The 23370-nt window shown below is 45.8% G+C and overlaps 2 protein-coding genes across 5 annotated transcripts in view; one reads left to right on the top strand and one right to left on the bottom strand.

Moving 5' to 3' along the window:
- Nucleotides 1–23370, top strand: part of LOC141172234 (uncharacterized) — a 77745-nt gene that overhangs the window by 31430 nt on the left and 22945 nt on the right. The window lies entirely within an intron of this gene.
- Nucleotides 1–23370, bottom strand: part of LOC141172233 (uncharacterized) — a 28599-nt gene that overhangs the window by 2948 nt on the left and 2281 nt on the right. For 2 of the 3 annotated variants that reach the window (XM_073656220.1, XM_073656219.1), the window contains exons 2-6: nt 10330–10413; nt 10021–10200; nt 9815–9938; nt 9635–9732; nt 9349–9439 (exon numbers count right to left, since the gene is read on the bottom strand). In XM_073656220.1, coding sequence (XP_073512321.1) covers nt 9349–9439; nt 9635–9732; nt 9815–9938; nt 10021–10200; nt 10330–10413 — 577 coding nt within the window. Of the gene's footprint in view, nt 1–9348; nt 9440–9634; nt 9733–9814; nt 9939–10020; nt 10201–10329; nt 10414–17012; nt 17144–23370 lie in introns of all 3 variants that reach the window. The other variant, XM_073656221.1, reaches the window with a different exon arrangement.

Below are 23370 nucleotides of genomic sequence, written 5' to 3' on the forward strand. Positions count from 1 at the left end.
CTCTTTTACTTTCATTTCTCCTTCCTCACCAGATTGTGAGGAAATCCCCTCCCTCCAGGTAGTCTCCTGTCTCTAGCAGCTCTGTGAAACCTCATACCACAGTTGGATTGCAGAGCTTCAGGAGGACAGATATAACTGCGCTAATCTCTCAGGCTCATTGTATGTGAACACGTCACACTCAATAAGGTTGGTATTTTATGTTTTTATTCATCACAATTGTTTATTTAGTTTGTTTTATGAATGTATAGCACAAAGTGTGAGGATATTTCATAGAAATAAGGCAGATTAAAAAAGAAAGTGTGCTGCTCAGGCAAATACAGTAGTTCCCTAACACATATTCCTTCTCTTGCTTCAGATTATCTGCTGAAATGGAGAGGAAAATGTACAATTTATCAAAAAACCTTGATGTTGAGGAAGTAACAAACATGCTGTTAGATGATGCAGACCCCACACTGAATGAGGATTTAGGAGAGGAAAGTGAGATTGATTCTCATAATGAGGTGGAAGTATGTGAAGTGGATTCTGAAACAGAGCAAGATGGTGACAGTGTTGAGGATGAAGATGTAGATTCTTATTATATGGGAAAAGATAAAAAAAAAACAATGGAACAAGAAGCCATTCCAGAAAAAACGTAGGGAACCTCAAAACATTATTACTCACCTTCCTGCAGTTATAGGAACTGCAAGTAATGCAAAAACTGCAGTTGAATGCTGGAATAGTTTATTCACAGATGATATTCTGGACTCTATTGTCACATATACCAACCAATATATAGACATTATAAAGGACAAGTTCATCTGCAACAGAACCATCAAGGCCACAGATGAAATAGAACTGCGTGCTTTTTTTGGATTATTATACCTTGCAGGAGCTTATAGGGCAAATAGACAAAGTTTGGAGGAACTTTGGAGTAAAGATGGGGATGGAGTTGAAAAATTTGGCCTTGTTATGTCCATAAACAGATTCAAGCTTCTAATTCGTTGCCTTCGGTTTGACGACAGAACTACCCGAACCGAACGTAAAACACATGACCGACTTGCTCCAATTCGTGATATATTCCAAAAATTTGTTGAAAACTGTAAAAAAGCCTATTGCCCTGGGGAGAATCTCACTATTGCCAAAATGCTCCCTGGTTTTCGTGGTAGATGTGCCTTTCGTCAATATATTCCATCAAAGCCTAACAAATATGGAATAAAAATGTATGCCCTTGTTGATGCCAGTAAGACCTACACTTACAACCTGGAAGTTTATGCAGGAAAACAACCAGAAGGTCCTTACTGTGTCAGCAACAAACCCAGTGATGTTGTAAAAAGACTGGCTGAGCCCTTATTTGGATCGGGCCGCAATATAACAGCTAACAATTGGTTTTCAAATTGTGATCTGATTGATTATCTGAAAATGCAGAAGCTTTCATATGTCGGAACTGTAAGAAAAAATAAAAAAGAATTGCTTACACAGTTTGTAAGTGTGAAAGGGAGACAACAGTACAGCAGTATGTTTGCATTCCTTAATGGAAAAGTTTTGGTTTCCTATGTACCACAAGCAAAAAAAATTGTACTTCTTCTATCAACACTTCATGATGATGATGCCATCGATCCTGGGACTGAGGCACAAAAAAACCCGGAGATAATTACATTTTATAATGCAACCAAACGGGGTGTTGATACAGCTGATCAGATGTGCTCAACTTTCAACGTCAGCAGAAACACCAAACGCTGGCCAATGGTCATATTTTTTGCTATGTTGAATTTGGGTGGTATAAATTCACAAGTCATTTACCTTGAAAACAAGCTTGAACCACTCCGTAGACGATTCTATCTGAAAAAATTGGCCCATGAACTAGTGCTTGGAGAGCTACGCAGGAGAAGTATGAAAACAATCGGTATCCCCTCTCGCCTTCAAGTTCAGCTCAAAAGATTCCGCCCAGATGATGATAGTGAAAATTCACCACCTGCACCACCTCCCAAAAGAAGGAGATGCACCACCTGCACCACGGAAAGCGGAATCAGAAGGCTTTCTAATTATGAATGTCACAAATGTCATAATGCAATCTGACTGACACATGCAAAAATGATGTGTAATTCTTGCTCTTTGCTCTGCAAGTGTAATTTTTCTGGGGAAACTTCAGGATCTAATTCTGATTGAATATGTGTTTAATAGTACTTAAGGTACCTTAAAATTAAGTTTGTTTCCATAAATTTTCTTTGTAGAGTTTTTTGACAGAGTCGAACTGGGGACTATTTGGCGGGAGTTTTGAAATGTTTGTATTTCAGAGTTATTAGTTTTATATTAAGTAAATGGGGTTTTTTTTGCACCTGATTATGTGTAGTCTCTTTTATTACATCCCTATGAAGGTCACTGATCACTTTTAGAGCACTGAAATTGCAAACATTAGATATTATAGGTATTTTTCTAGCCTGCGGCGCCTGACAGTCACATTGTATGTGAACTCGTTAGAACCGATATTATATGTGACGGAGTGTTAAAGACACCACCTTCGGGTAGAAACTTGGATCCAGTTTGAGACTGATTCAATCATCCCAAATCTGCATACATGGCTCGACAACAGAGAGAGCCTGAATCTCACCCAACCGTTTAGACGTGGTAATTGCCACCAAGAAGACTGTTTAGAGAGTCAAGTTCTTTATTTCTAATTCATGAACTGGGCCGAAGGAAGGTTTGCAAAGAACTCTCAGGACAAGATTCAGATCCCACAGACGGGAAGAAATTCTCTGGGCAGGCCTAAGTCTCTGGATTGCCTTGGCAAATCTGATTATCAAGGGATGCAAGGACAATGATATGTCGAAGAAAGCACTTAGTGCTGCAATCTGCACCTTCAAGGTACTTAGTCTAAAACCTGTATCAAATCCCGCCTGCAAGAAATCAAGGATCGCAGGGATGTCTGGTTGAGAGGTGTCTACCGTCCTGTAGAACAGACAAAAAGGTCCTCTAGACTTTTTTATATATGGTTTGGGTTACAGGTTTTCTACTAGCCTGTGTAGTCTTGATCACTCTGGCGGATAAGCCTTTGGTTTTCAGTATCTCCCCTTCAGAAGCCAGGCTGAAAGCTGGAGTTGTTGAAGATTCCGATAAAACAGTGGACTTTTTATGATGTTTGTCTGTCACTTCCAGGATGGATTTCTGTAGAGGCCTGGAATGGAATTGGCTCCATCTGACGCAGGTGATGCACGACGTCATGATTCCCAAAATACTCATTGCCTTTCGAATCAATGTTTTTTTCTCCCTTGCAAAAAAACGAATCCTTTGTGGGATTGAGAGCATCTTGTCTTCCGGGAGATAAGACGTTCGCGTTCGGGAGTCGAGATAGGCTCCCAAGAAGATGTGTGAAGTACCTGGGACAAGATTGGATTTTTCTTTGTTTACAATTAAACCCAGGCTGGTTAATGTCTGTAGGACAAATTCCAGATGTTGAGTCATATCTAGAGGGGATCCTGCCACCATCAGGAAGTCGTCCAAGTATGGAATGATGGTAATATCCCTGAGTCGGATATAGGCTACCACCTCTGCCATGATCTTCGTAAAGATTCTGGGAGCAGATGACAGGCCAAAGGGAAGACATCGGAACTGGTAGTGTAGAATCTGACTGCCTGATGGTAGCGCAAACCTCAGATATTGCTGACTTGAGGAATGTATCGGCAGGTGGTAATATGCATCCCTGAGGTCCAGGGTGCAAATTACCGCATCTGTGTCTATCAGGGGAATGGCTGATCTCACAGATTCTATGCGGAATTTTTTGTAGTGGACCCATCGGTTTAGGGGTTTCAGATTGATAATTGTATGGAACTCCCCTGATGTTTTTTTTTTTACTGAAAACAGAGGAGTATTGGCCCCAATGTTGGTCGTGTTCTGGAACTGGAACAATAACCTTCTGTTGTAGAAGTTTCTCTACGTCTGCACGTAGACGGGAAAGTGAGGTAGGGGAACCCCTTGTTAGGTGGAATCTTTGAGGGGGATTTTGAGAAAACTCTATCCTGTAACCCTGCGCTATAGTTGATAATATCCAGGGATTTTGAGTTACCTGATGCCAACTGTTTTTGAAAAACCTTACCCGCTCCCCTATTCTGACATAGTCATTGTCGTTTTGAACGGGAGATAGTACTGGGCTGGTATTTTTTATGTTTGTTCCCCTTATTAAAACTCCAGCTCATGGATCCCCCTTTTTTCTGAGTGTTATGTTTACGGAAGGGGAAAGGTTTGCGAAAGGGCTGCTCCATCTCTTTCTCCTCAGGAAAGCCCTTCTTTTTATCGGACGCTTTTTCTAGTATGTCATCTAACACTGGTCCGAATACTTTGAGCAATGGAATGGAACGGAATGGAGCACAGCTTGTTCTTAGAAGCTGTATCCCCAGACCATGTCTTTAACCAAATAGCTCTTCTGGCTGATTTGGAAAGCTCATTATTCCTGGCAGCAAATCTGACCGATTCTGCCAAAGCGTCGGCCACAAAATTCGTTGCCATTTTGAATAGGGGCAATGATTGACTGAGAGATTCCCTCAGGGTGCCATCCCGTAGGTGACCCTTTAGCTCATCTAGCCAGACTTTCATGGATCTGGCAATAGATGTAGCAGCAACGTTAGACTTAATAACTGCCACCGAGGCTTCCCAGGCTTTTTTCAAAAGTCTATCCACCTTTCGATCCATAGGATCTTTAAGTCCTGATGAATCCTCAAAGGGGATAGAGGTTTTCTTGACCACCTTGGCTAGTGGGACGTTGATCTTAGGAATAGTGTCCCAAACATTGGTGTTTTCTGGATCAAAGGAGAGTCGGATGCAGAAGTCTCGTGGAATAGAGTCTCTTCTCCGCATCCTCCCATTCCTCCAGGATCATGTCTTTCACATGAGTATTAACAGGGAAAACCATGGATCTATGGGTTCTAAGTACACCAAACATTTCATCTTGAATGTTTCTGCTCTTCTCCGTCTCTTCTACCTGGATTGTGTTTCGGACGGCTCGTAGAAGAATCAACATACCATCTGAGTGGAACATATACTTTTTACGTTCCCCTCCCTGAGGTGGACTAATGGTCTCACCGTTGTCAGAGTCCCAAGATGGGTTGATTTCACCTTCAGAAGATGGTGCTGTATCTTCTCTGGGTCTTTTGGGTCCCCGGACATCCTGGACCCCTGAACCTGGGGACACCAGAGACGTAATAGAAGCCTGAACTTCTTCTTTGATCATACTACGCATCTCATTTAATAAAGCTCTATTCTCCTCCTTTAGCATGGAGGCTCTACATTCAGCACATAGACACTTTTGTATATGAGTCGGGAAGTCTGATGTTACAATCCAGGCACCTCCTGGTTTTCACTGTGGCCTTTTTCCCTGTATCCTTCTTCTTTTCAGAAGGAGGTGGTAACTGCACAGAGACATCATGACTGTGGGGCGATCCAGGGAGGGTATCAGGGTGTGACACATCAGCCATTGTAGCGTACTGCTAGGAGTGCCAAAGCTGTAAGCCAGCCTTTGATGCTCCCCAGCTCCCCTTTTTGTACCTTACCTGGTCGTCCTGTCATGTTCTCCTGCTCCACTGGCGTCCACAGTCGATCTACGCTTGAATATTCCGCGCGACCGCCGACAGGAAGTCGTCATCCATGAACTTCCGGTTTCGACCCCGGGCGGTCCCCGAAGGCGGGAGAAGCTGGGCCCGCCCTGAGCAGGACGACGAGAGCCCCAGCGATGGGGAAGCGGCACCCAGAGGCTCCAGCATACCGGAGGGCTGAGGAATTCCCGACAGGGAGTGTCGGCCCAGGACCCACTTGACGGCGGGAAGGAGAGAGCCGCGGCCCTCCCAATCCCCCAGGGCCCTGTAAGTATCAGTGTTCTTCTGCACTAGTTCTCCCTGCACCAGCGCTCCTCCACTACTCCCTGTCCTGTGTAGGGACAGGAAAAACACTGAGGAGGTTGGGGGTGGGAGGGCTTTTAACCTCTTGTGCTTCCTGTCCCTACAGAGGATATGAGATTACTCCTCCTATGGTGCCGTCATGGGGACGTACTGGAAAAGGGGATTTTTTTTATAGGTTTCCTTCCTTTATAATAGACTCCTGGCAATTTAATTTAAAAAATAATGGATAATTTGCAACATTCGGTGAGAACTGAATATTTCCTTTCATAATGGAGCTATTGAATAAACTGAACTACTGTGCTAAGCACCTTCTGTGCGCAGAGAGGTCACAATTGTCCTGCATTTGTTTGCTGGATAACACAAAGAGATCAGGCAAACGCTAATTATAATCAGTCTAAATGAGCTTGGTGGACTCATTCTAAAAGTAGTGGTCCATAATCTGAGGTTTCCAGTAATTTCTCCTCATACAGCAAAAGGGATAAGGGCTATGAAGGCCCTGACCCAAGGCTCTTGTCCAATGCCTGAAATTAATGCACACAAAGGGTTTGAAGACTATTGTGTGATCACGGATACAATCAATACCTACAGGAGACTACACAACATTGTAATCAATAAAATAATAGTTCATTCATTATATTATTAAAATCCGAACAAGAAAATATAGGCAACAGGGGGAAAAATCAAGGCAGGGGACAAATATTCAATGTACCATAGTGCTGCTAGCAGTCAAAATATATCAAGTAAGGTAAAATCCATGTTGAAGAGCGATAACGAAACAGACCCAAGAATATAAATTGCCTCCAAAAAAAAAAGTATGACTGCTAGTCAAGAAATGTAATGTGTACCTAGGAATCCTAGTGTAAGCAAAATATATAAAATACCAGTGGCTGGCTACAAGTATAGTCTATGATAAATAATGGATAGTTGGTACAGCTCTTAAATAGAAAGCAATATGCTATACTGCAAATGTGATTAATGGAAAGGTAAATAAAGTGCCAATATGCTGTAAAAGAGGCAGTGCAATCTGCATATAAAACATTTACAGGTAGCAGGAAAAGAAGAAACTTTATCCAGCGATGATATTGTTAATAAAAATTAATTTCTCTTTATTGAGTAAAATTTAAAAGATAATCCAGTGGATACAATCAAGATCAACTACCATGCACCCACCATGGCGATCCAGATCGACGGGCTTTGACTCGTTAGGTCTTAGTCATGATTTTGACTAACGAGTTTAAACCCGTCGATCTGGATCGCCATGGAGGGTGCATGGTAGTTGATCTTGATTGTATCCACTGGATTATCTTTTAAATTTTACTCAATAAAGAGAAATTAATTTTTATTAACAATATCATAAATTTTCTATAACATATTTACATAGTTAATATGGTTGAAAACAGACAAATATCCAAAGATTTTAATCGGATGGGAGAAAATAAAAGTGCAACCATAATGCAAGTTTCGTTCTGACCCAAAAAAACCTAATTATTTGCTTCTGATCTCAATTGTCAATCCACTGGACATTCAAGAAAGCACCTTACATATTTACATAATTATTTATGTTATTTGTTTTTAATAAAAGCATCTAAGTCTGAAAAAAATATCTATATTGTATAAAAAGGTATAAAAACCCCTCCAGACAGATGGTTTTGTTCTGTTCAAGAGCTGAAAAGCCCTCACCCTCCAAGTAATTTTGTATTATCCTTTATTGTTGTTTTACAAAGAGCTGTCGCCCAGCTTATATTATCTTGGTTAAGAATTACTTTTGATGTGGCGCATATATATATATATACACAGTGCTGGCCAAAAGTATTGGCACCCCTGCAATTCTGTCAGATAATACTCAGTTTCTTCCTGAAAATGATTGCAATCACAAATTCTTTGGTATTATTATCTTCATTTAATTTGTCTTCAATGATAAAACACAAAAAGAATTGTCCTAAAACCAAATTGGATATAATTCCACACCAAACCTAAAAAAGGGGGTGGACAAAAGTATTGGCACCCTTTGAAAAATCATGTGATGCTTCTCTAATTCGTGTAATTAACAGCACCTGTAACTTACCTGTGGCACCTAACAGGTGTTGGCAATAACTAAATCACACTTGCAGCCAGTTAACATGGATTAAAGTTGCCTCAACCTCTGTCCTGTGTCCTTGTGTGTACCACACTGAGCATGGAGAAAAGAAAGAAGACCAAAGAACTGTCTGAGGACTTGAGAAACCAAATTGTGAGGAAGCATGAGCAATCTCAAGGCTACAAGTCCATCTCCAAAGACCTGAATATTCCTGTGTCTTCCGTGCGCAGTGTCATCAAGAAGTGTAAAGCCCATGGCACTGTGGCTAACCTCCCTAGATGTGGACGGAAAAGAAAAATTGACGAGAGATTTCAATGCAAGATTGTGCGGATGGTGGATAAAGAACCTCGACTAACATCCAAACAAGTTCAAGCTGCCCTGCAGTCCGAGGGTACAACAGTGTCAACCCGTACTATCCGTCGGCATCTGAATGAAAAGGGACTGTATGGTAGGATACCCAGGAAGACCCCACTTCTTACCCCGAGACATAAAAAAGCCAGGCTGGAGTTTGCCAAAACTTACCTGAGAAAGCCTAAAACGTTTTGGAAGAATGTTCTCTGGTCAGATGAGACAAAAGTAGAGGTTTTTGGGAAAAAGCATCAACAGAGTGTACAGGAAAAAAAAAGAGGCATTCAAAGAAAAGAACACGGTCCCTACAGTCAAACATGGCGGAGGTTCCCTGATGTTTTGGGGTTGCTTTGCTGCCTCTGGCACTGCTTGACCGTGTGCATGGCATTATGAAGTCTGAAGACTACCAACAAATTTTGCAGCATAATGTAGGGCCCAGTGTGAGAAAGCTGGGTCTCCCTCAGCGGTCATGGGTCTTCCAGTAGGACAATGACCCAAAACACACTTCCAAAAGCACTATAAAATGGTTTGAGAGAAAGCACTGGAGACGTCTAAGGTGGCCAGCAATGAGTCCAGACCTGAATCCCATAGAACACCTGTGGAGAGATCTCAAAATGGCAGTTTGGAGAAGGCACCCTTCAAATATCAGGGACCTGGAGCAGTTTGCCAAACAAGAATGGTCTACAATTCCAGAAGAGCATTGTAAGAAACTCATTGATGGTTACGGGAAGCGGTTGTTCACAGTTATTTTGGCTAAAGGTTGTGCAACCAAGTATTAGGCTGAGGGTGCCAATACTTTTTTCCGGCCCTTTTTTGGTGTTTTGTGTGAAATGATCAATGATTTGATTTTTGCTTCCTTCTCTTTTGTGTTTTTTCCTTGCAAGCAAATTAAATGAAGATAATAATACCAAAGAATTTGTGATTGCAATCATTTTCAGGAAGAAACTGAGTATTATCTGACAGAATTGCAGGGGTGCCAATACTTTTGGCCAGCACTGTATATATATATTACCATGAGATGAATCTGTGACTTCTCTGCATTTAGTGGTCACTACTCACCTGGGTAGTCATATGTAGGAATCTCCTCTTTACACCGCTCATCACCCCTCACATATGTCTCTGTAGTATTAATATGGGTCAGATCTTCACCCTGAAACAAATATTGTAAAAGTCACAGACAGATGGAGAAGTCACATGTATGATCAGCTCTAATCCTGCCATCTCCACCGTTCTCATTACACAAGTATAAAACATATAATCCTGGTGGATAAAACAAGACTGAGCACAAGACCTTCACAGCCGTCTACACATCATAGGGGAGATCTCAGGACACCTCTCCATCTACCTGATGATCCTGAGGAACATTGGGATCTTCTTGTTTACAGTCCTCTGGAAGAAAAGGATGGGGACATCTCTCTGGTGTTGTCCTCTTACTGGATAGATCTGGAGGAAACACATATAGGACTGAATTCATTCTTTACATACAGATAATTATAGGCCGTGTGTACTTAGTCCTGTCTATTACCCGGTGATGTGAGGGGCTGGGGAACCTCCATCATGACGTTCTTGTACAGATCTTTGTGTCCTTCTAAATACTCCCACTCCTCCATGGAGAAATAGACAGCGACATCCTGACACCTTATAGGAACCTGACACAACAATGATACCGTCATCCCCTCGATCCCTCCATAGCGTTACTGTATAATGTCCCAGCATTCCCAGCAGTGTCACCTCTCCAGTCAGCAGCTCAATCATCTTGTAGGTGAGTTCTAGGATCTTCTGGTCATTGATGTCCTCATGTATCAGGGGGTGAGGTGGAGGTCCTGTGATTGGGCTCAGGGATCTTCCCCATCCCTCAGACACAGGGCCCTGACAGCGCTCACTAGAGGTCTTCTTCACTACTGTGTAATCCTGGTTATGGAGAGACACATTAATAAATCTCACTACAGACATTTCCAGAGTCCTCACCTTTCCAGTTCTGTCCATCTGTTATTCCCATAGATAAGAATGATGTAATGTGACGTCATCAGAATCTCTCACCTCTCCAGTAAGCCGGAAGAGGATCTCTAGGGTGAGGTGTAATATCCTCTCCGCCATCTTCTTTCTGTCTCTATCCATTCTTCTCTAGGAAAATGATATAGATAAATTATTAGTATACGGTATTGTGGGAATGTGAGTGGATAGAAGATGACTCATTGCAAGATATATAAAATACTGTATAATAAATAAAATTAATAGCATGATGCCGGTATAAAGCAATAATGTGGTAGAGCACTTCATACATCTTGAGGTCAGACAGGGATATTTATGTGCTATCAATTAGGATTGCAGAAGTTATAAAATAAATTATCTGAATTAACAATATACGCAACAGTCTTTGTACAGACAATAAACTATGGTCTTTTAACCCCACCTGCTATTCTACACCGTGTGCACGATTATTGGGCAATTTGTATTTTTGATGATTACTTTTATTATTTAACATCACCAGTGCTGTCGGTCAATCTAAAAGGGTAATGAACCTGAATATTTAAAAAAAGTAAAAGTGCGGTGTTGTCTTAGGAGAATATCTCTATGTGCAGAATTATTATGCAAATATATGAAAAATTTAAATTTTCCATCTCAATTGTCTATTTTCATCTGTTCTAGTGAGAATAAGAACCAAACGAGTCAATGTCCAAAAATACATTTCTGACATTTTAAAAAAATATATCAGTGACCAACATAGCCACACATTCTTCTTAATACCAGTGATAAGCCATCCACCCATTGAGTCCATTAGTTTCTTAATCTGTCGATGATCATCTTTTTGGGCAGCACCAGCCACAGCCCCCGACACTGATCAGAGAGGGGCTGTTTTCCTTCACCATAAATGTTGAGTTTAAGAAAAGCCCAACAATTCGCAGTAAGGTCTACACTGTGTGCAGAATTATTAGGCAAATGAGTATTTTGATCATGATACTTTTTCTACATGTTGTCCTACTCCAAGCTGCATAGGCTTGAGAACCAACTACCAATTAAGTAAATCTGGTGATGTGCATCTCTGTAATGAGGAGGGGTGTTGACTAATGACATCAACACCCTATATAAGGTGTGCTTAATTATTAGTCAAAATAACTGCCCATGAATTGAGGAAAATCAAGCGTGAAGCTGCCAAGATGCTATTCGCCACCAGTTTTGCCATATTTCAGAGCTGCAACGTTATTGGAGTATCAAAAAGCACAAGGTGTGCGATACTCAGGGACATGGCCAAGGTAAGGAAGGCTGAAAAACGACCACCTTTGAACAAGAAACATATGATAAAACGTCAAGAATGGGACAAGAAATATCTTAAGACTGATTTTTCAAAGGTTTTATGGACTGATGAAATGAGAGTGACTCTTGATGGGCCAGATGGATGGGCCAGAGGCTGGATCAGTAAAGGGCAGAGAGCTCCACTCCGACTCAGACGCCAGCAAAGTGGAGGTGGGGTACTGGTATGGGCTGGTATCATAAAAGATGAACTTGTGGGACCTTTTTGGGTTGAGGATGGAGTGAAGCTCAACTCCCAGACCTACTGCCAGTTTCCGGAAGACAACTTCTTCAAGCAGTGGTACAGGAGGAAGTCGGTATCGTTCAGGAAAAACATGATTTTCATGCAGGACAATGCTCCATTACATACATCCAACTACTCCACAGCGTGGCTGGCCAGTAAAGGTCTAAAAGAAGAAAAAATGATGACATGGCCCCCTTGTTCACCTGATCTGAACCCCCATAGAGAACCTGTGGTCCATCATAAATGTGAGATCTACAGGGAGGGAAAACAGTACACCTCTCGGAACAGTGGCTGGGAGGCTGTGGTGGCTGCTGCACGCAATGTTGATCGAAAACAGATCAAGCAACTGACAACCTATGGATGGAAGGCTGTTGACTGTCATCATAAAGAAAGGTGGCTATATTGATCACTAATTTTTTTGGTTTTTGTTTTTGCATGTCAGAAATGTTTATTTCTAAATTTTGTGCACTGATATTGGTTTTCCTGGTGAAAATAAAAAAGTGAGATGGGATTATATTTTTTTTTATTAATTTGCCTAATAATTCTGCACAGTAATAGTTACCTGCACAAACAGATATCCTCCTAAGATAGCCAAATCTAAAAAAAAAAACACTCCAACTTCCAAAAATATTAAGCTTGGATATTTATGAGTCTTTTGGGTTGATTGAGAACATAGTTGTTGATCAATAATAAAAATAGTCTTCTAAAATACAACTTGCCTAATAATTCTGCACACAGTGTAGGTCCAGTGAGGAAGAGGCCATGTCATTATGTCATTTTTTCATCTTTAAGACCTTTCCTGGCACTGATGCTGCGATTGAGTATTGTCCTGCAGAACAATCCTGTTTTTTTTAAAGATGCAGATATTTTCCTGTACCTCTGCTTAAAGAAAGCGTCTTCTAAAAACTGGCAGAAGGTTAGGGAGTTGATTTTGAGTCCATCTTCAACTCGAAAAGGTCCAACTAGCTCACCTGTAATAATACTAGCCCATAACAGTGCCCATCCTGCTGGTGTCTGAGTCAAAGTCAAGGTCCCTGCCCATTACTGATCCAGCCACAGGCCCATCCATCTGGTCCATCAAGAGTCACTCTCATCAGTTCATAAAACCTTAGAAATATCTGAAAACAGATTTTTCATGGACAAGTCTTTTCTTGTGTCTTGTTCAGTGATGGTCGGGGTTCAGCCTCAGTCTTGTCGCTGAGCACTGAACACCTAGTTCTTCTGGGTCTCCAGGGAGGCTGCAGTTCTGAAATACAACAGCACTGGAGGATAATATCTTCCTGGTCGCTTCACATTTGAGCCTTCTGAAATCTTTTGCAGTTAATGCTATTCTTTTTTTCTTTTGGGACCCTGTAGAATTTTGAAGTTTATGTGGTCACTCCCCAATATCTGAACAATTTAAGGAGTGCTGCATCACTCTGTAAGATTTTTAACCATTTTTGACTTTTTAGAGTCAGTTGAAACTCTTTTTGGCCCATTTTGCCTGAGGAAAAGAATCTGCCTAACAATTTTGCCACCCCCCCCCACCCCGATAAAGGGTGTCAATATCCATAGGCCACACACCCCTCATCACACGAGTACACATCACCTGATCTACTTCATCCGATAAACATAAAAGTTTATATAGCTTGCATTTGGAAAATCTGCATAAGAATGATATGGTCAACATAGTCACTTGCCTAATAATTGCGCACACGGTGTATGTTTCAAAGTGATCAAGAAAACTAAATTTTTTATTGTCAACTGCTATCAGCTACAGGTGCAATGTTCAAGAAACATCCCACAATTCATAGAATGTGGATTCCACATCTGACCCCTGACAAAGCAAGAAAAGTGAAAATAGTTGGGCAATAATCTAAAGCTTGTCTCCATTGTGATTATGATATGTTATAAGCAAGTTTAAATCTCTCAGCTATTTCAAGATGTGTATTTGGTGGGGGCACTGTTTTTGATGATAACACATTAGAAACACTGGTATGGTTGCATGCAGCAGGGTGCAGTGCATGTTCAGGGGTTAATTTCTGGTGCAACAAAAAAAATAATTATAACCATGTCCTGTCGATTACAGCAAGAGAAGAAGAGCTACCCTGAAAGCCTAGAAGGCCTGAGAGCAGAGAGAAGTGCTGAGGAGACAACCTGAGGGTAGAAAGGAGCGCTTACGAGACGGCCTGAGGGCAGAAAGGAGCGCTCAGGGGACGGCCTGAGGGCAGAAGGGAATGCTGAGAGGATGGCCTGAGGGCAGAGAGGAGCGCTGAGGAGACGGCCTGAGGGCAGAGAGGAGCGCTGAGGAGATGGCCTGAGAGCAGAAAGGAGCCCTGAGGAGACGGCCTGAGGGCAGAGAGGAGCGCTGAGGAGACGGCCTGAGGGTATAAAGAAGTTCTGAGGAAACGGCCTGAGGGCAGAAAGGAGCGCTGAGGAGATGGCCTGAGGCCAGAGAAGAGCGCTAAGGAGATAGCCTAAGGGCAGAAAGGAGCGCTGAGGGGATGGCCTGAGGCCAGAGAAGAGCGCTAAGGAGATAGCCTAAGGGCAGAAAGGAGCGCTGAGGAGATGGCCTGAGGGTAGAAAGGAGCGCTGAGGAGACGGCCTGAGGGCAGAAAGGAGCGCTGAGGGGACGGCCTGAGGGCAGAAAGGAATGCTGAGAAGATGGCCTGAGGGCAGAGAGGAGCGCTGAGGAGACGGCCTGAGGGCAGAAAGAAGCGCTGAGGAGATGGCCTGAGGGCAGAAAGAAGCGCTGAGGAGATGGCCTGAGGGCAGAGAGAAGCTCTGCGGAGACAACCTGAGGGTATAAAGAAGCTCTGAGGAAATGGCCTGAAGGTAGAAAGGAGCGCTGAGGAGACGGCCTGAGGGCAGAAAGGAGCGCTGAGGGGACGGCCTGAGGGCAGAAGGGAATGCTGAGAGGATGGCCTGAGGGCAGAGAGAAGTGCTGAGGACACGGTCTGAGAGCAGAGAGGAGCGCTGAGGAGACGGCCTGAGGGCAGAGAGGAGCGCTGAGGAGATGGCCTGAGGGCAGAAAGGAGCCCTGAGGAGACGGCCTGAGGGCATAAAGGAGCGCTGAGGAGACGGCCTGAGGGCAGAGAGGAGCGCTGAGGAGACGGCCTGAGGGTATAAAGAAGCTCTGAGGAAACGGCCTGAGGGCAGAAAGGAGCGCTGAGGAGATGGCCTGAGGCCAGAGAGGAGCGCTAAGGAGATAGCCTAAGGGCAGAAAGGAGTGCTGAGGGGACGGCCTGAGGGCAGAAAGGAGCGCTGAGGGGACGGCCTGAGGGCAGAAAGGAATGCTGAGAAGATGGCCTGAGGGCAGAAAGGAGCGCTGAGCAGATGACCTGAGGGCAGAAAGGAGCGCTGAGGAGACGACCTGAGGGCAGAAAGGAGCGCGAAGAGATGGCCTGATGTCACGGGTGTGTTGGAGGTGACGGACAGTCGCCCTGCAGGGGGTTGCAGGAGATCTCTACGTTTGGCATTCCAGACAGCTTTTTAGATAAGAGGCTGTCTTTAGGACCAAGCGGCTACCTCTCTCTTGCTAATTAGCTCTCTGGTCTGGGTGTATATATACCTGGGGTGGCTGAGAGGGAGTCACCGGTTATATTCATTTCTACTTGTCAAGCTTAGCAAGAACAGTACTTCATCCTCTCTGGAGCTTGAGGCCGTGTGCTTATTTGGAGTTCATCTAAAGCAAAGCCGTTTTCCCCCTTTTATGTCTACCCATGTTGTCTATACATTTAGCGGAGGTTGACTACTGCTCATCTCCTCCCATCCCCACCTGTAGCCATACTCCAGGGAGAGCAGGGCGAGGCACGCGTGCGGCGATTGCTGAAAAGGCAATATAGAGACGGTAGTTGAGACAGGGTGATGCTAGAACAGACTAGGAGGTCTCCACTTCCCCTTTTCCCTAGTGTCTGGGCTCCCTTTCCCCTCTGTGTTGCACTAGTATTCCCACACCTGGCATGACACCTGAGGGCAGAAAGGTGCGCTGAGGGGACGGCCTGAGGGTAGAAAGGAACGCTGAGGAGATGGCCTAAGGGTATAAAAGAGCACTGAGGAGACAGTCTGAGGGCAGAAAGGAGCGCTGAGGAGATGGCCTGAGGGCAGAAAGGAGCGCTGAGGGGACAGCCTGAGGGTAGAAAAGAGCGCTAAGGAGACCGCCTGAGCATAGAAGAGCACTGAGGAGACAGACTGAGGGTAGAAAGGAGCGCTGAGGAGATGGCCTGAGGGCAGAAAGGAGCGCTGAGGAGATCGCCTGAGAGTAGAAAGGAGCGCTGAGGAGATGGTCTGAGGGCAGAAAGGAGCGCTGAGGAGATGGCCTGAGGGCAGAGAGGAGCACTGAGGGGACGGCCTGAGGGTAGAAAGGAGCGCTGAGGAGATGGCCTGAGGGCAGAGAGGAGCGCTGAGGGGACGGCCTGAGGGCAGAAAGGAGCGCTGAGGAGATGGCCTGAGGGCAGAGAGGAGCACTGAGGGGATGGCCTGAGGGCAGAAAGGAGTGCTGAGGAGACCGCCTGAGGGCAGAAAGGAGCGCTGAGGAGACCCCCTGAGGGTAGAAAGGAGCGCTGAGATCGCCTGAGGGTAGAAAGGAGCGCTGAGGAGAAGGCCTGAGGGCAGAGGGGAGCACTGAGGGGACGGCCTGAGGGTAGAAAGGAGCACTGAGGAGATCGCCTGAGGGTAGAAAGGAGCGCTGAGGAGATGGCCTGAGGGCAGAGAGGAGCACTGAGGGGACGGCCTGAGGGTAGAAAGGAGTGCTGAGGAGATGGCCTGAGGGTAGAAAGGAGCGCTGAGGGGACGGCCTGAGGGCTGAGAGGAGCGCTGAGGACATTGCCAAGAAATGCCGAGGAGACGGCCTGAGAGTAAGCGCTGAGTGTGGAATTTAGAAGAAAAAGAACTTAGGTGTGAAATATAACAGGAATCCTGAGAGAAAGTGGATGGAGCTCAATATAAAGGAGCAGAACAACGGACGAATTTAGCAGTAAACACAGCCTTAAAGGGGCTGTAAATTTACTTTGTGTTCGGGGTAGACTTATATGGTACATGAGTGTGGTTAGATGTATGCTTAAGGACGTGGCAGATGTAAAAAAGTGAGTGTGAGCCCCAATATGGACAATGTTAATAATGTGTGTACAGCGCTGCAGATTATGGTGGCGATATGGAAGAAAGTGCAACAAATAATCCTAATAGAGAATAAGGGGGAATCTCCACATACCTCCACCTGCAGAGCCGCCACCACATATATGGCTGTTGTGTGCGCACAGGAGCTGTGATGAGGTCACAGGAGGGGAGGAGTCAGGGGTCACATGATCAGGGGCCTCAGTGGATGCAGGACTCTGCTGTACCCTGCAGGATGGAGCGTGTACAAGTGTTTAGTGTGTGGTGAGCGTCTCTATTAGGTCATAGGCCAGACACTATGTTCCTCACTTATCTGTGTGACTGGCGCCTCATACCGGCCTTATCCATGTGCATTTATAATACTAGGCAGCCGCCCCTCCGTGAACCGTCGGTGTGTGAGTGGTTGTTCCATCCATTTTGCACCTGTGCTGCCTCCGCCTTTATCATGGGGACTGTTGTGTCCTGCGGTGTATTTGATATTATGTCTGTCATGTCACTGTGTGTCTTGGACGCAGTGACTGACAGCTCAGTCGTCTAATCTACTGCAGTGGTGTGCTGAGTGGTTGGTATTTTGATTGACAGCTCAGCCGTCCAATCTGAGACTGGGAGGAGCTGAGTTTCCTTCAGGTGTTCCCTGTTCAAAGTGATGACCAAGTCAGTTGTAGCTTCAGCTCTGTGTGGTTTGTTTCCTCTGCGCTTTGTGCGCAGAATTCAGATATTCTGATCTTTTGTTGCCGGACCCTGGATTTGCCTATTGACTACCCGTTTTTATTACCCCTTTTGCCTTGACACACCCTGAGCTTGGAATTCTGACTCTAGACTGTGACCTGACTAGGCCTTTGTCTTTTCGCTCTGTTTATAACGTACCCTCCTGGCTCTTGACCTAGGACTACTGTAGTGATGAGCGAGCACTAAAATGCTCGGGTACTCGTTGCTCGGGTCGAGCAAATTGGAATACTCGGGTGCTCAACCCGAGCAACGAGCCCAATGTAAGTCTATGGGAAACTTGAGTATTTTTCAGGCGGCTCCCCCCAGTTGAATTTTTTTTAATAGTTCCGCAACAAGGGCCTTCTGGTACTGTCCCATTTTTCTAGACCTGTCCGCCTCAGGAATAAGAAATAGAAAGTTCGACTTGTAGCATGGGTCTAGAAGTGTCACCAACCAGTAGTGACTGTCACCCAAAATTTGAGAATGCGAGGGTCACAGGAAAGGCAGTGTAACATAAATTCAGCCATGCGTGCCGGACTGCTAACAGGCAAGACTTCCGTGTCCTCACCAAGAGGATGACTGACCATGCTCTCCTCCTCCTCCGTCCTAACGCCATCCACACTGAACTGTTTAGGTAGTACCGTCTATAGCGCATGAAACTAGTTCCTGTCCTTCCCCCTCCTCCTCCTCTTCCTCATTGTCACTCAATCCACGTTGGGATGAGATGAGGCTGGGCTGTGTGTAATCACCCTATATGGTTCCTTGCTCCATCTCATCGTGCTCCGCCTGCAATGCATCCTCTTTAATTGTAAGCAGAGAGCGTTTCAGAAGACAGAGAAGCGGGATGGTGGCGTTAATTATGGCGTCATCGCCGCTCACCATCTTGGTGGAGTCCTCAAAGTTTTGGAGAATGGTACATATGTCTGATATCCATGTCCACTCCTGAGGTCTTATGTGTGGAGTCTGAACTGAATACCGACGGCTTTGTTGATGCTGGTACTCAACAACTGCCCTCTTCTGCTCACAAATCCTTCCCAACATTTGCAGTGTAGAGTTCCAACGCGTGGGGACATCACATACCAGTCAGTGAGCCAGAAAGCAGCAAAGGCTGCTGAAGCACGGCAAGGGCGGCGGAAGCTGTAGGTGACTTTCTAAAATGGCCACACAGGCGGCATACTTTAACAAGCAGATCCGGCAGCAAAGAGTATGTTTTGAGAAACCGCTGAACCACGAGGTTAAGCACATGGGACAGGCATGATACCTGTGTGAGCTCGCCTCACCTCAGAGCCGCCACCAGGTTCGAGCCATTGTCACACATGGCCATGCCTGGCTGTAGGTTCAGCGGTGTGAGCCACAGATGTGCCTGCTCTTTCAGAGCTGCCCACAACTCTTCAGCATTGTGCGGTTTGTCACCTAAGCATATTAGCTTCAGCACAGCCTGTTGCCGCTTGGCTAAGGCAGTTCTGCAGTGCTTCCAGCTTGTGATTGATGAGGTCTTTTCGAAGATGGAGGCTGAAGAGGAGGAGGTGCAGGAGCTGTAGACTGTGGGGGCAACCCTGGTTGACCTAGGGCCCACAATCTTCGGCGTTGGGAGGATGTGTTCCGTCCCAAGGTCCGACTGGGTCCCGGCTTCCACCATGTTAACCCAGTATGCCGTCAGCGAGATGTACCGTCCCTGCCCACAAGCACTTGGGGTACAATAGGGCACTTTTAGAATTGAGCAGCAGTGCATATGCTTAGTCTGAGCTCCATTCTTGCCTTATGGGGCGGCCAAGCGCTCTGCTTTTTCCAGCAGCCCCATTGAGAATGAACGGAGTAATGGTTGGGCATCCAACCAGCCGCTCCATTTTGTAACAGGGATAGAAAGTCCCTGTTTTGTCAATCAGAGCTGGTCCCAGCGGTCTCACACTCACTGATCAGCAAATTATCACCTATCCCATAGTTAAATGATAACTTGTTTTCACTGAAAAATCGCTTTAAAGTGACTCGTTGTGGCTAAATATACATCAGACTGAACCTGCAGACTTTAGCCTTATGTGCATGGAAGCCTTAGAGTAACCAGTACAATAGACAGTATGGTGTGCACAGAAATGATGAGCCTCAGTGCAGCAACTCTGATCTAGTTATCTCTGTAGTGAGACAGCTACAATGGAGTTGCTGTACAGAGAACATACTTATAGACAGTACAGTGTGCCCAGAAATCATGAACCTCAGTGCAGCAACTCCGATCGCATCATCTCTGTAGTGAGACAGCTAGAATGGAGTTGCTGTACAGAGAACATCCTTATAGACAGTACAGTGTTCCCAGAAATCATGAACCTCAGTGCAGCAACTCCGATCGCATCATCTCTGTAGTGAGACAGCTAGAATGAAGTAGCGGCAGGGAACTATTTCTTGGCACACAATTACACAAGATTACAGCCCCAATTCATAAAGAACAGAATTTTGTATGCCAGTCTTCTGGGGGATATATCCGGAACTAAATTGCCCCCAAAAAATGTGCCTAAGTATTAACAGGCAGGTTGTTGCTTCTTACATGCCTGTTGTGCCCGCCGCCAATCTTCCCCGCCACAGAGCGGTCACAGACCGATGCTGCCAGGGATTCCGTTGTCTCTGCTGACGTGGCGGAGTATGGCTTCCAAAGTCATTCTAATTGACCTCCGGCAATCCAGTTGTCAATCAGAATGACGTCGGTAGTCCCGCACTGTCAACAGAGCAGAAAAGAAGCCTCCGTTCTGTCGACATGACGTCAGCAGAGGCAGCTGAATCCTCGATAGGAGCGGTCTGTGACTGCTCTGTGACGGGAAAAAATGGCGCCGGCACAACAGGCAGGTGAGTAGCAATTACCTGCCTGTTAGTGCTTAGGCACATTTTTTGTTTTTCATAAAGTCCTGCATACTCACGTCAGCACAAATTGGAAGCACTGAGAACTCAAATGCGCGGGCGGTGCCAGCCCTGACTGAATGCGAGGAATCAAACACCTATGATTCGCAGCACAGTGCGCTGTGTCTGCTAGTAATGACGGCAGGGGCGACACAAGCACAATTATAGGCGCAGTGTCGCCTCTGCCGTCATTACTACAAGACACAGCCGCACAGCGCACTGCACGCGGCCATGCCTGAAGACAGTGCCGGCGGGCAGCAGCAATCAAGCTGCGGAGCAGGGGGTGCAGGAGGGGGGGTGACTCCTATGGGGCCCCCCCAGCTCACGGGATCCATAGCAGTCGCGTGGTCTGCCGCCATATAGATCATTTATGACATATTTACCTTTTTGATATTTCATCTGATCAGACACATTCCCCCTTGGTACTTACCACCATTGTTCTACCGTTTTATCTAATGGTCTCTATGATCCCTGGAACATATGCTGGGGATATCCTCATGTAGTACGCCTCTCCCCAGAGCTCCGTCCACTCTGCACAAAGTCCGTGCTGTACGTTATGGTGACTGTCGGGGGCGCTCTTTTACGCCTTTCCCCGGAACTCCGCCCACTCTGCACAATGTCGGTGCTGTACATTATGGTGACTGTCGGGGGCGCTCTTTTACGCCTTTCCCCGGAGCTCCGTCCACTCTGCACAATGTCGGTGCTGGACGTTATTATGACTGCCGGGGGCGCTCTTCTTTTACACCTCTCCCCAGAGCTCCATCCACTCTGCACAATGTCGGCGCTGTACGTTATGGTGACTGTCGGGGGCGCTCTTTTACGCCTTTTCCTGGAGTTCCGCCCACTCTGCATAATGTCGGTGCTGTACATTATGGTGACTGTCGGGGGCGCTCTTTTACGCCTCTCCCCGGAGCTCCCCCCACTCTGCACAATGTCGGTGCTGTACATTATGGTGACTGTCGGGGGCGCTCTTTTACGCCTTTTCCAGGAGCTCCGCCCACTCTGCACAATGTCGATGTTGTACATTATGGTGACTGTCGGGGGCGCTCTTTTACGCCTCTCCCCGGAGCTCCGTCCACTCTGCACAATGTCGATGCTGTACATTATGGTGACTGTCGGGGGCGCTCTTTTACGCCTCTCCCCGGAGCTCCGTCTACTCTGCACAATGTCGGTGCTGTACATTATGGTGACTGTCGGGGGCGCTCTTTTACGCCTCTCCCCGGAGCTCCCCCCACTCTTTTATATATTACAAAAAGCCACAATAATAATATGATTTATTAATCAGGAAAAAAGGAATTTTGACCAAATCCATAAACTATAAGGCTGTGTGCCCACTGTGTGTTTTTTAAGTGTTTCCACTGCGAAAACTTTTAAAAAATGTTTGGTAGAAGGTCTGCCATGTTCCCCAATGATAATCCGCATGTGCTGTGCACATGCTGCGGAAATTTCCGCTACGGATTATCATTTCGGAAAAAAAACGCAGCATTACCAATTATTTTGCGGAATCGCAGCGTTTTCGACGCCATTGACTTTAATTGGGACGCATGCGGATATCATGCGATTCAATGTGCGGATGGTACCCGGGTCTGGAGAAAAGGAGACTCTCTGGGTACTATAGAACCTGTAGTTAAAAAAATAAATTAAAAAAAAACCTTATGCTCACTTTTCCGGTGTCCCCAGTCTCCTGAGCGGCGCTGCGGTCTCCTTGGCTTCCGGCAGTGGTCTGGAAGGACCTTCTGTGAGGTCATTTAGTCATGTGACGGTCACGCGACCGCTAACGTCAGCGGTCAGGTGATGGTCGCGTGACCAGTCACATGACTAAATGACGTCACCGCAGGTCCTGACAGTACATCGCGGGACGCCAAGGAGAGAGGACGTGGCCGGGAGCAGACCGGAGAGGTGAGTATACAGGTTTTCTTTTTTATGGAAGGTCCTTTTACACCACCGCGAGCCGCAGGGGAGCCAGGATGCACTAGAGAAAAGACAGCAGGCCATCAGAAGGTGAGTAGGTTTATTTCTTATTTTAATTCTTTTTTTTTTTTTTTTTTTTACACAGGTACTATGGTACCCGGGTCTGGATGTGAGTCTCCTCTTCTCCAAACCCGGGTACCATCCACACATTGAATCACATGGAAATTTGCACAACACATGCGGATTATCATTGGGGAACATAGCAGACCTTCTACCAAGTGTTTTCTAGGCATTTCTGCAGCGGAACTGCTGCTGCAGAAACGCTTAAAAACGCATAGTGGGCACACAGCCTTAGGCTATGTGCCCACGATGCAGAAATGAAGCAGAAAATTTCTGCAGCATTTCTGCATCTCCCTAGCAGAAAAAACGCATGCAGATTGTACATGCAGATTGTACATGCGTTTTTCCTGCAGAATACATGCGGATCCACATGCAGATTGACAAGCGCTTTCCAGGCGATTTTAGCATCACTTGCAAAGTGCTTGACAACTAGGTCACACTGTATAAATCCATGCAAACAGCATATACAGTGTGAACCATAAAAATTAAAACAAATAAAGCTATACTCACCCCCGAGGCCCCGGCGTGGCTGCAGCGCTCGTTCCTGTCTGGTTCCCGGCTGCCGGCATATCGCGAGACAGAGCGGTGAAGGGCCTGCGGTCACATGACTGTGACGTCGCCGCAGGTCCTCAAGCGATGCCGGCATTCAGAGAGAAGACGCCGGACAGGTGAGTATAAACTTTATTTGTTATTTTATTCTTTTTTTACAGGTACAATGGTACCCAGGTCTGGATGAGAGTCTCCTCTTCTCCAGAACTGGGTACCATCCGCACATAGAGACGCATAGAAGCCGCTTGTAAAAATGTACAGTCGCGGTTTCTGTGCGTCTCAAT

Source organism: Phyllobates terribilis, unplaced genomic scaffold, assembly GCF_046119375.1.
Source record: "Phyllobates terribilis strain yellow unplaced genomic scaffold, ASM4611937v1 Scaffold_12__6_contigs__length_324123572, whole genome shotgun sequence".
Lineage (NCBI taxonomy): Eukaryota > Metazoa > Chordata > Amphibia > Anura > Dendrobatidae > Phyllobates > Phyllobates terribilis.